Raw genomic sequence first — 11,859 nt, forward strand, 5'->3', positions numbered from 1 at the left:
GTAAGCGCCTGTAGCTCAGTGGATAGAGCGTCTGTTTCCTAAGCAGAAAGTCGTAGGTTCGACCCCTACCTGGCGCGTTTTAATTTTGCATCCAGGTCCCTGCATTTTAGGGTCTAGAGACCCATTTGATTAGGACAAACTTGTCCTCACTGAGGCTAAGTTTGGAAGACAAGATTGAATTAGATTAACTTTTAGAATTAGATTGGATTAAATTATATTGGATTATACCGGATTAAATATAGTATTGTCTTTTGTTTGGTACATGTCGGATATGATTATAATAGTGTTATCCTATGTTTGGCATTTTACAGGACTGGATAATAAAAATAATAATAATTAATAGGAAAATTAAGTGAAATGCCATATGCTTAAAATTAGGCAAATGCCATGTTTTCATAATTCAGTTAATTAAAATAAATTGAAGAGAATAAAGTAACACACAATTTATAATAATAAGGTCCAAATGAAACAAAATTGTTATGAGTGAGAAAAATAATAAAAACCCACCAACATCTAAACAATATATATTGGCAATGCAAAAATTAAAGGAATATTACTGTAAGTTTGGAAAAAGTAAGCAAAATAATTAAGATTTAAGTAGGGAAAGCATATAGATTCACTTACTAATTGAAGGAAAAATGTGAGTTTTCAATTCATGCAACCAAGCCAACAACAAAAGAAAAAGGGAAAAAAAGTCAAGTTTAAGATCCGTACTTGAAGCCCCAATTTAATTGGAAGATAAGAATCGATTTAAATAATATTTTGAGTACCTTTGATTGTTGCTCAGATCATCTAAAACAATTTTTGGAGAATCAAGATTTGTTGAGGAAGGAAGATGTGCGTGCTCTGCATATGTTTGAGAGTAATTGTAATTGGGTTTGCTTTCGGCTTGATGAAAGAGAAGAGAGGATTATAGATTCACTAGATTTTTTTATCCAAGATAAACCCACCTAAAAAAGGGGATTGATAATCCCAAGATTATGGGATAAAAAATTGGGTTTATTTTTTAATCTTTACAGCCAAACATGACTATGGATGGGATTAATATTTTTAGTCATAAAAATTAATCTTATCCTACCTTTATCCCAGCAGCCAAACGTAGCCTCGAATGCCTAAAAGTCGGGATTTGGGGACCTATATGTATGTAACTCCGTTGCTGTTACTATTTTTGTTAACATTATTATTATTTTTTATTATATGAAATTATTGCTCAAATTAATTTAAATGAAGGATGAGAGTTTGAACCATTACCTTCACACTTGTGAGGAAATGGCTCTAACCACTTGGATAAGGACGAGTAGATTGTTAACATTGTTATTAGTTCGTCTACTATCGACTAACTTTTCTTAACATTGTTATTATTTTTCTAGTTCATCAACAATCGGCTAACTTCCCCTTCAATTAAGCATCAACCTTTCACCAAGTCTGGCAACCAAACACCAAAGAACACACACCACTTTTTGGTGCTTCTGATTTTATACTTCTTCAAACATGCCACTCTTGAAAAATCCAACACAATTTACATGAACCACCTATGACCTAACATTCACAACTTTTTACTTTACATTAAAGGAACTGATTCTTTAGTAACATAATCGATGAACCTGTATATAACCCATCATGCTCTTCAAACTTTTATATGAAACTTACAAAGCCTCCCACACAAATACAAAACACACAAACCAAAGAACAAAGATATGTCCATAGTGGCAGAAGCACCAGGCTTCCTCCAAGTCTTTGCTGATGGTTCTGTAAAACGCTTTGTTCCTGAAATAGTCCATCCCTCAAGTGAATCATTAAATGGGTACAAGTTCAAGGATGTGAACATTGACCCATCAAAGCCGATAACTGGAAGAATATTCCTTCCTGATACTCCTCCCTTGGCAACCTCTATCTACCTGCCTGTTCTGGTTTACTTTCATGGTGGTGGTTTTTGCATTGGCTCAACTACATGGCTTGGCTACCATCATTTCCTTGGAGACTTCTCTGTTGCATCCCAATGCATTGTCATTTCTGTTGATTATCGCTTGGCACCGGAGAATCGCCTCCCCATTGCTTATGATGATTGTTACTTTTCACTTGAATGGTTATGCTACCAAGTAAAATGCGATCCATGGCTTGCTCAAGCTGATCTTCATCGCGTGTTCCTCTCTGGTGATAGTGCTGGAGGGAACATTGCACATCAAGTTGGTATAAGAGCATTGAGGAGCAAAGCACTTGATGTTAAAATCAAAGGGCTGTTGCTAATACATCCTTATTTTGGCAGTGAAAAGAGATCTCAAAATGAGATGGCTGATGGGGCTTCAAAGGACGTGGCAATGAATGATATGTTCTGGAGATTAAGTATACCAGTGGGGTCAAACCGTGATTATTTTGGATGTAACTTTGAGACACAAGTTATTTCTAAGAAAGAATGGAGTCTGTTTCCAGCAGTAGTAGTTTATGTGGCTGGCTTGGATTTCTTGAAGGAAAGGGGTATCATGTATGCAGAGTTTTTGCAGGATAAAGGGGTGAAAGAGGTGAGACTTGTGGAAGCCAAGGGTGAATCGCACGTGTATCATGTGTTTTACCCTGAATCTCAAGCAACTCGTTTGCTGCAACAACAGATGGCCGAGTTTATGAAGAGCTATTAGCATTTTAGATGGTTGCTAGTTGCTGCCAAACATGTTAATGCAACCAGCATGTGAACAAATCACATAAATTAAATGATATCCTGGTGTTATTGTGAGTGGATTAACCTAAACACTGTCATCAGCGGAGTAACTATATGAAGATGCTAACTTCTCTATCCTCAAATGAAATTACCATAAGAAAATCTTCAATTTCAAATAATATTATCAAAAATTCTTTCATAGCCTTCTTTTGAGGGCTGAAAATGACAAGAGAGGCATGAAGAGTTGCAACACAATCACTTTTTGAGGCCATGCTTCAACGTAGAATGTTGAATGACATAAGACACAACATGCTTTGGCACAGAACTTAAGAGCTGTAATTCAAAAGCAAATACGAGAAACTACCTTCATACGCATTGATGATCTTTGATCTTATACGGAAACTACACAAAGTAAAATACCTATATAGAATCAATCCTGCTTAACATTTTTACACAGTCGTTATACTAACTATTAGTATATATCGCAAGTAAAAACACAGCAACGCACATAACATACAGAGATCTCCCTTTGAGGCGCATAATTTGATACTCCCCATGAAAATCTAGCAGCACAAGAACTTCACTCATCTTTTGTACTCATAAAACCACCAACAAAGCCAGCTCCATTGCAGTTCCCGCATAACATATCCCTTTTGCCTCTGCAAGAAAACAATATGTTCTAAATCACACGTGTCACTCAAACATAAACACAACTACTGTGGGACTGGTAGTGAATTAAAGAAAAATGTTGAGATGATTGCCCGCAAAGCCAACACGAATCACCAGCTTTAAACTGTCCGCCGAAGAAATCAACAGAGTTCACTCCACTGCCTTTGCATTGTGAGCATAGGACAGCACCTGTTATTAATGCAAATCTACAAATCAGCAGCATACTCTTAATTCCATTCATTTTAGGAAAGGAATTTGCAAACAAACTCACCATTTCCATCACAATCAGCACAGACAACACTGTTACGCTTTGTGTTTCCATTATTTGCTGCAGCCTATCACCGAGCAATGCAATGAACTAAAACTTGTTATAGACATCAAAATGGCAATTACCCATCTAATATTTTAATTAAAGATACTACAAAAAGCATTGGATAGGTAGTAAAACTCATAATTAATATAAGAAAGATGTTAGAACTCAGCACAGCAAATGAAGTGATGAAATCTAACCTTTACTCTAATTGAATGAAGTCTATTCACTTTAGTAGTTTTTGGTGTATCATTGATCAAATGATCCTTAGAGTCGCTAGAACTATCCACATGTGCCCCTGTGCATCAGAATAAGTTAAGATTGGATTGAGCACTTTTTAGCTGTAACTAACTCGAAGTTAGAGATAGAAAAAACAAATTACTTGGTTTTAATGTTTCTGCAAAAGGAAGCATAGCTGCTGAACATGAAGCAGAAGCCATCACTAAACAGATTGATCAAAAGTTGTTTAGTTCTGTAATGGGTGGCAATGGCAACAACAGGATTAGGTTGCATGAGAAAATGCTGTGCTTTGCAATATGGATGCAGTTGAAGCCCAGTACCAGTGTTTACAGGCCCAAATCATTTTTCAGCTGTAATTCATTGTTTTATGAAGTTATTTCTTCAAATAATATTTTACATATTTGAAAAAAAAAGAGTAGTATAAGGTGATATGCATAAGGGTGTATCTATTTGTATTTTAAAAGTTACTAAGAGCACTCTTATTTTAATAATATTATTTATAATAAAAAATATATGATATTATTTATTATCAAGGACAATTCATTATAAGTAAATATAACATAATTATTTTGAACCCATCTTGCACACTCGTTCAGCATACAAGTCTCCTATTTAAACCCTAAAATATTTATTTCTAATATCTTAACAATCATAGGTTGAGCAAACATTTATAAGGGATCAAATCAATAGTGTGATAGATTTTAACTACAACACTTTTAATTTTATTATTAATATTTTAAGTAGCTCATATGTTCAGGTCGTGAACATTGTCCTCCAAGTTTCAATAGCAGATGCATTCTTTACAAGTTTCTTTTATTTTCTTTTCCATGAGAATTTCATGCAGTATTGGCGTTACATACTTACATTTATGCTGCGATTTATTTGTTTTCGTTATTTTTTTCAAGAATTCGTGTACTAATGGATTGGGGGCATCTATCTACTCAGACAATGTGTGCTCTTGTTATTTTTAATTTAATTGTATTCAAAATAATTTACAGTATCCATGAAAGTAATGCGAATCAATACAAAGTCATTGAAGCTTCCGAAATTCAATGAACAATAATCAAACGTCTTTGTTTTAAGTGAGTTGAGTATTTATATAGGTTCTGCAGAGAAAATAAAGATGATTGTATTACAATTGAGTTATTTTTTTCTGGTATTTGAAAGAATGTACAGAGTAAATATTAATTTTTTCAATTTTGTAGTAGATTGTCCAAAATAACAGAGTGTTGATAATAATTTTTAAAGTGCAATTACACTCTCTAAATGCATAAATATTTATTTTTATAATAATGTTATAGATCTCAATATTTTATTTCCAATATTACGTGTCATTTATCTATTAAATGATAGATTTTATAACTTATAAAATTATTAATTATTAATAAATAGATGAATGTCGGAATTTAAATATTGGGAGGCTGCTTGGAAAATAGAGAGGAGAAGTTTATTGGGCTACTTTGTTTGGTCCAAAACCAAACCAGCAGCAAGCCCACTTCAATGCTGCAATAATGAGCAAACATCAGGGGCAATTTCGGCAACACGTTAAATGAATTATCTTTTATATAAGATGCCCCAATCCTGTAACCCTAACAATCTCTCTCTTTCTGCGAATTCTCTCCACTTTCAAATCTTTTTCTCCTTTTATTTTGGCTAATTATTTTCATTTGCAGCACTCTCTCGCCAAACCCTAACCCTAAAACCCCAACCGTTTATTCGAATACTGGCAGGTAACGCTTCAAATTTTCAAAATCCCTGTTCTTTCTATCTCTACTTACGCATTAAAACCCCAATTTTGAAGGTTTATTTGGTAATTTGTCTGAATCGATGCTCAAAACCCTAGTTCGTTGAAGATCTAATCTAATCCTTTGACTTCGTGTTGTGTAGGAATGGGAGAGACAAGAGACAACGAGTACGAGGATGAGCTTCTCGACTACGAGGAAGAAGATGCTCAAGCTCCCGATTCCGTCGCTACCAAAGCAAACGGCGAAGCCGCCAAGAAGTCAGTACTCTCTCTCTCTCCATCTCTTCGTTCCTGTTATTTTACTCTTTAATTATATTTGTGTTTTATATGTTCTATCATTAATTGCGAAGTTATCATTTTTTTCCTTTTCTGGGTGCTTGATGGCGTTATTTGTTTTGATGCACTTTTTTTCTCTCACTTATATTTCACATAGAAGCAGTCAGTAACTTAGTTACTCTGAATAATTTTTTGTTCCGTTTTTTTCCCCCCAAATTGACCAACTTATTTTTGTCTTTTCCAAGCAGGGGCTATGTTGGTATACACAGTTCAGGATTCAGAGACTTTCTTTTGAAGCCGGAACTTCTTCGTGCAATTGTGGACTCAGGATTTGAGCATCCTTCAGAAGGCTAGTTGCCAATTTTCTTTTGCTTATTAATTGTCTTTTATGGCATGTTTGAAGCTATGTTGAGCTCTTTTTGATTTTTGATTTTGGTTATTTTTATGAAGATTCTGAGTCATTTTGATGTGTGACTTGAATTGCTGTGTTGGTTTTGAGAGTTTTTCCATCTCTCAGACCATTCATAAATTACATAATTCATGTGAAATTCGCTGAATTTTTCTGAAGTTCTGTTCCATTACTGATCATGCCATTTTTTTATCATTGCTATTTGTTCCTTCTCTTATCAGATTTTTTTTTTCTGTCTTGTTCCTAAATGTACACTTCGGAGATGCAGAATTGCTTTCATATACCAAATTCAGTATGCTTATTATGAAATCATAAATTAAAAAAATAAAAATTTAGTATTCATTTATCCCGTGGCCTCTAAATACATCTTGTTGCTTTTTCTCAGGTAATATACTATCACATTATTGATTTCGGAGCAGTATTGTTGTGGTTTGGTAGTCCTTTCAATTAAAAGGATCACGGAGGTTTTATTTTACTTACGAACGGTTCCTTCGATACGATTTTCTTTGGTTCTTCATCAGTGCAACATGAATGCATACCTCAAGCGATTCTGGGCATGGATGTTATTTGCCAAGCTAAATCAGGGATGGGGAAGACTGCTGTGTTTGTTCTGTCAACTCTTCAGCAAACAGAGCCAAATCCAGGCCAAGTTACTGCACTTGTTTTATGTCACACTAGAGAGTTAGCTTATCAGGTAAGTTAAACACTTGTTTTCTATCTTTATTTTTTATGTCATTGCAATGTCTTATTTTTCCTGTCCACCACTCTTGTAGATCTGCCATGAGTTTGAGAGGTTCAGTACTTACCTGCCTGATATCAAGGTTGCTGTCTTTTATGGTGGAGTTAATATAAAAATTCACAAAGATTTGCTGAAAAACGAATGTCCCCAAATTGTTGTTGGGACTCCTGGAAGGATACTAGCTCTTGCTAGAGATAAAGACCTCTCTTTGAAGAATGTGAGGCATTTTATCCTTGATGAATGCGATAAGATGCTGGAATCTCTTGGTATGCCTGAAATTTTGATCCTTATGATTTTGGTTTCCGTTTGTGGAATGCTTGGGTTTGCCTTTATGTTTTTGTTAATTATTCCTGCTTGTGTTGGTCGTATGCTGTTTTGTAGACATGAGAAGAGATGTGCAAGAGATTTTCAAGATGACTCCTCATGACAAGCAAGTAATGATGTTTTCAGCAACACTCAGCAAGGAAATCCGCCCAGTCTGCAAGAAATTTATGCAAGATGTAATGTCTTATGGCCAGAACTACTTGAATTTAGAAGTCCTTTTTTATTAGCGCCAACTTTCTACGACAATTCCATAATTTTTTAGAATGCGGTGGTTCCATGACTACTATGCTTGCTATCGCTGTTGTGTCCGTGCATTTTTTAATCATAAAGTGGCAAATCCTGTTAGATTGCTGAAGGTTCGCAGGAAACTGGGAAAATATTTCATGTCGCAACCTCTAGGATTTCTCAGAGTGGTGGGATATGACTTCATCATGCTGCCCTTTGTGTTCGCTTAAGGCTTATGCGTGTATTCAGTTGGCCTTTTTTGGCTAGTGTTGGGCTACATCTGAATTTCGGGATGTTGAGAAGGGTGGTTCTGTTTTCCTGTTCCTGTTATTGTTTATTTTTTTTTCTTTTGTAGTTGGGTTTGGGAGGTTGGTGTTTTTTCAGGGTTTGTACCGAGTGACCCATTAGTCTAATATGTTGACCGGCAGTGGCTCTAGCTTTCTGTGACAAAAAAAATAAGAGTGATGTACGGGGAGGCAATTCAGATGAATGGAATCTCAATTCGAGGATGTGCATCCATCTACATTTCGTACTGGATTCCTTTAACTTGAGGAAGGTCCCTAACATAGTTTACTGTGACATTTGTTCCTTACAGCCAATGGAAATTTATGTGGATGACGAGGCAAAGTTGACTCTTCATGGTCTTGTACAGGTAATTTTTGTTGAAATTTAATGTTTTGTTGTCTCTAATAGTCTGCGGTCTATTATTTTGCATTCTTACCATTGTATTTGAAATTTGACAGCACTACATCAAATTGAGTGAGCTGGAGAAAAATCGGAAGTTGAATGATCTCCTTGATGCATTGGACTTTAATCAAGTTGTTATCTTTGTCAAAAGTGTTAGCCGAGCAGCGGAGTTAAACAAGTTACTTGTAGAATGCAATTTTCCTTCTATATGCATCCATTCTGGCATGTCCCAAGAAGAAAGGTTTGCATATCCACCTTTGTCAGTGCTTTGTTGTGATAATTATTGATTTGTCAGTTTTTATCTGCTACTTTTTTGGGTCTCTTTCTTTTGTTATGCTTTATATGTATTTATGCCTTTCCTACCTCTATTAAAGACTCCTCTGCTTTTTGTAATACCTTACTACTCTTCTGCTGTGTTCTTTAGATATCTTTATCCTTTTAACTGCTTTATCAGTATTGGAAGTTTGGTCTGAAGTCTGTATGTTTCATGAGGAAGTGAAACCTGTGGAGGGCTTGTAACAAATAGCTCAATGTCATTTTCTGTACTCAAAGTTTGTTATTCTGTCTATTATTATTACACAGTGTACAATCAATGGTTTCATTGAGAATATGTTGGGTATCATTGTTTTTCTCTGCTTCTATATTTGTTGAGTTGGATGGGTGATTCTCTTTCTGCTTTTAGACTTAGGCTTTGTTTGTTATAGTTTCAAATAGAGCTCATTTAACTAGAGCTTCCCCCCCCCCCAAAAAAAAGTTCTTGGATTGTCAATGAGATCTTTTGTAAAACTATTTTAACCAGCAAATTTTTTAAAGTTATGTTGTGAAAGGAATGAAATAAGATTGTCAAATAGTGAAGGATATTTTAGAGATTTTAATATTTGAAAAAAGTTTTCCAATCTATATTCCCAAAAGCTCAAAATTTGAACTTTTGCTAGTGATTGGTAAATTAGCTCATTCAATCTTCAAGAGCTCGACTCGAAAAACAACCAAACAACAAAAAATTTGAAAAGAGCCTATGGAATTAAGTAAGCACTTATGACTATTAGATAAGCCATATCAAACAGGCACTTACTGAGCTATGAGCGTGAAGATTTCCTTGTACAGTTTCTTTCTGGATTCTTTTTGGTGGATGCTTGCCTTTTGTCTGAATTAGTGGGTTGCTTGATCTGGATGATTCTTTTCTAATGGTCTTCAATATTTTGATTGGTAGATTAAAACTTCTTAATTCAGCTCTGGGTAGTGGTAGTATAATCTTCTCTCTTATTTTTCCTTGCAACACTATTGTTAAAAAGTAGTAATTGAGTGGCGATATTTGGTTATTGTTTTTTATTTTCTGCATGTTGATTTTAGATAATTCCTCAGTACATAAACCTTTTTGTTTTGTTTTTATTGTTTAATGATTAACTTCTGGCTTGATTCTTCAGTTAGGATCAACTTATTTCAGTCCTTTTTCTTTTCCTTTCTGGGTACATTGTTGATTGACATATTGGTACTTATTATTTACTTTGCTGTGCACTTTCATGTTCTGACTGATAGTGCTTGTAGGAATGTCACACTACAAAGGAAATGCAAAATTTACTTTTATTGTACTCCACCGTGAACATTCATGATCTGATTGACACTTGTAGGTTGACGCGTTACAAAGGTTTCAAGGAGGGGAACAAGAGGATTCTTGTGGCCACAGATTTGGTTGGTAGGGGAATTGACATTGAGCGTGTCAACATTGTCATCAATTATGACATGCCAGATTCTGCTGATACTTATCTGCACAGGGTAGGTTTCTTTTTGTTCATGCTTGTTTTGTTCATGGCAGGCTTAGTTGTTCTTGATCATTCTTTCTTATACTAGTTGGATGATTTTTCAGGTTGGTAGAGCTGGTAGGTTTGGCACCAAGGGCCTTGCAATTACTTTTGTATCATCTGCTTCAGACTCCGATATTCTCAATCAGGTTTCAAAATTCATGTTCTTATTGATTGGTTCTTTTCAATGTTTGGTTTTGGGCAGTTTTTAATCTTAATTTTGGTGGTGAATTGATTACAGGTTCAGGCAAGGTTTGAAGTAGATATAAAGGAGCTTCCTGAGCAGATTGATACATCTACATACAGTATGTTTCTTCATATATGAACATCTCTTGGTTCCCTCTTGTAATGTTCAACATTATGGCCCGCAAAACTATTGCTTACTGCTGCTATTGTTGTTGCATGCAGTGCCATCATAGTGGAGATCTGTTCTCTGATGTGGAAAATTTGAGGCGCATGTGGAAGCAGGGTGCTGAAGGCCCTTTATGTATTTGTTTCTTTAGATGAAGTCCAATGGCTTTCATATATGTTGCCTTGGAGATTTGTCAGATGGATCCCTCTATTTTGTGGTTTTACGCTGCCTTTTCTTGTTTTTGGGATTTGTAGCCTTTTAATACCTTCTGGGTACTGCTGCTATTGGGAATGTTATTCAACTGGTACCTTGGCTTGTATTAGAGTTCCTTGTGAGATAATTTTTATTGCACTGTTAATCGATTAGATTCTTAGACACCAACTCTGGTCGCTACATTGTTTTTATTTTTATTTTTTCAAAATTGGCTTCTAAGTGCCTAATGTTGTAGCTATTTTAGTACTAAAAAATAGTAGTTCATTGGATTGGTAGTTCGTTTTGGACTCTTGGCGGATTGGATTGTTGCTAATTTTGTGCTGTAGATATTGAGCTACTGTTGGAGAGCAACCGGTATCGCGTGGTCTTAAGCTTGCGTTAAGAGCGTCTCATGTGTGGCGGAATATACTAGGATAATAATTTCCGCGTTAAGTCCATTCTTTTTATGATTTATTTCTTGCTCTGACCCTCTGCTCCTGTTTGATTTATTTATCCGATTCCAAAACCATTTAGATGAACTGATTGTAGTAAAGCAATCCGGAGAAATTGGTCTTAATGATTTAAATTCATGCCCATGTTTGCAATCATTCGTCTTTGGCTTTGTGTTGGCTCAAGTTTTTATCGAGGTTGTACGTGACCTGTTCGGATTTTATTGCATCTCACAATGATTTATTTAGATTTTGTATTTTGCAATTCAACCGCTCATTTATGTCAGTTTTGTTGGTCATATAGTGAATGAAACATGTTGCAGTATATATATATTTTTTAAACAGTATTGCACCTTGAAGCAAATCATTGTATCTATAGATCAGGTGTAAAAATCGAGGAATCAAACGGATTGAACCATATTGGTGTTTCGACCCGAGGAAAAATTGAATGATTTAATTGAATAAATAAAAAAATTAAATCGAAAATTGAATAACTGGATAATCAAAGATCTGAAAAATTGAACCGAATGGAACCGTACTTATCTCCTACTATAGATTCTGTGGAGTGTGTAATTTATTGTCTTTCTGTAGGTTTTGCTCTAGTACTCAATCTCCTCCTTTGAGGGGTACCACTCATTATATGTCTTTCCTACTTTACTATTCTTTAATTTTATTTTAAATGATATCCTCATCATAGCAGAGATCATTCCCTTCCCCCCCCTCACCGCACTAGTAAAGTAGGAAAGACATATAATGAGTGGGTACCCCTTCAAAGGAGGGAGATTGAGTAC

The 11,859-nt window shown here is 35.3% G+C and overlaps 3 protein-coding genes and 1 non-coding gene across 4 annotated transcripts; 3 read left to right on the forward strand and 1 right to left on the reverse strand.

Annotated features, from left to right (window-relative positions):
• Positions 1-4: 4 nt before the first annotated feature.
• TRNAR-CCU lies at positions 5-77 on the forward strand. Its single transcript has one exon. It is a non-coding gene; the product is annotated as a tRNA-Arg (tRNA).
• Positions 78-1,598: 1,521 nt separating this feature from the next.
• LOC112095804 (probable carboxylesterase 17) lies at positions 1,599-2,827 on the forward strand. The gene has a single exon (XM_024178134.1). It carries the CDS (start codon positions 1,698-1,700, stop codon positions 2,631-2,633), a length of 936 nt encoding a protein of 311 aa, XP_024033902.1. The 5' UTR covers positions 1,599-1,697; the 3' UTR covers positions 2,634-2,827.
• Positions 2,828-3,012: 185 nt separating this feature from the next.
• On the reverse strand, positions 3,013-4,118 carry LOC18054678 (protein SPA, chloroplastic). The gene is made up of 5 exons (XM_006450382.2): positions 4,015-4,118; positions 3,833-3,930; positions 3,594-3,657; positions 3,415-3,511; positions 3,013-3,312 (listed from the first exon to the last, which is right to left on the reverse strand). The coding sequence occupies exons 1-5, from the start codon at positions 4,070-4,072 to the stop codon at positions 3,234-3,236; spliced, it is 396 nt and encodes a 131-aa protein (XP_006450445.1). The 5' UTR covers positions 4,073-4,118; the 3' UTR covers positions 3,013-3,233.
• Positions 4,119-5,465: 1,347 nt separating this feature from the next.
• On the forward strand, positions 5,466-10,918 carry LOC18054679 (DEAD-box ATP-dependent RNA helicase 56). Its single transcript, XM_006450385.2, has 12 exons — positions 5,466-5,602; positions 5,760-5,874; positions 6,141-6,241; positions 6,823-6,995; positions 7,075-7,306; positions 7,422-7,540; positions 8,185-8,241; positions 8,333-8,517; positions 9,905-10,049; positions 10,141-10,224; positions 10,317-10,380; positions 10,484-10,918. The coding sequence occupies exons 2-12, from the start codon at positions 5,762-5,764 to the stop codon at positions 10,492-10,494; spliced, it is 1,284 nt and encodes a 427-aa protein (XP_006450448.1). The 5' UTR covers positions 5,466-5,602; positions 5,760-5,761; the 3' UTR covers positions 10,495-10,918.
• The last annotated feature ends 941 nt before the right edge of the window (positions 10,919-11,859 follow it).

Source organism: Citrus clementina, unplaced genomic scaffold (genome assembly GCF_000493195.1).
Source record: "Citrus clementina cultivar Clemenules unplaced genomic scaffold, Citrus_clementina_v1.0 scaffold_1, whole genome shotgun sequence".
NCBI lineage: Eukaryota > Viridiplantae > Streptophyta > Magnoliopsida > Sapindales > Rutaceae > Citrus > Citrus x clementina.

Bases quoted from the DNA above. Each gene is read 5' to 3' on its own strand.
- LOC18054678 (XM_006450382.2), bottom strand. From the start codon at position 4,072: ATGGCTTCTGCTTCATGTTCAGCAGCTATGCTTCCTTTTGCAGAAACA. The intron at 3,931-4,014 runs GTAATTTGTTTT...TCTGATGCACAG, and splicing joins TGCAGAAACATTAAAACCAA to GGGCACATGTGGATAGTTCT. The intron at 3,512-3,593 runs GTGAGTTTGTTT...CATTAATAACAG, and splicing joins TGCTGATTGTGATGGAAATG to GTGCTGTCCTATGCTCACAA.
- LOC18054679 (XM_006450385.2), top strand. From the start codon at position 5,762: ATGGGAGAGACAAGAGACAACGAGTACGAGGATGAGCTTCTCGACTAC. The intron at 7,307-7,421 runs GTATGCCTGAAA...GCTGTTTTGTAG, and splicing joins TAAGATGCTGGAATCTCTTG to ACATGAGAAGAGATGTGCAA. The intron at 8,242-8,332 runs GTAATTTTTGTT...GAAATTTGACAG, and splicing joins CTCTTCATGGTCTTGTACAG to CACTACATCAAATTGAGTGA.
- LOC112095804 (XM_024178134.1), top strand. From the start codon at position 1,698: ATGTCCATAGTGGCAGAAGCACCAGGCTTCCTCCAAGTCTTTGCTGAT.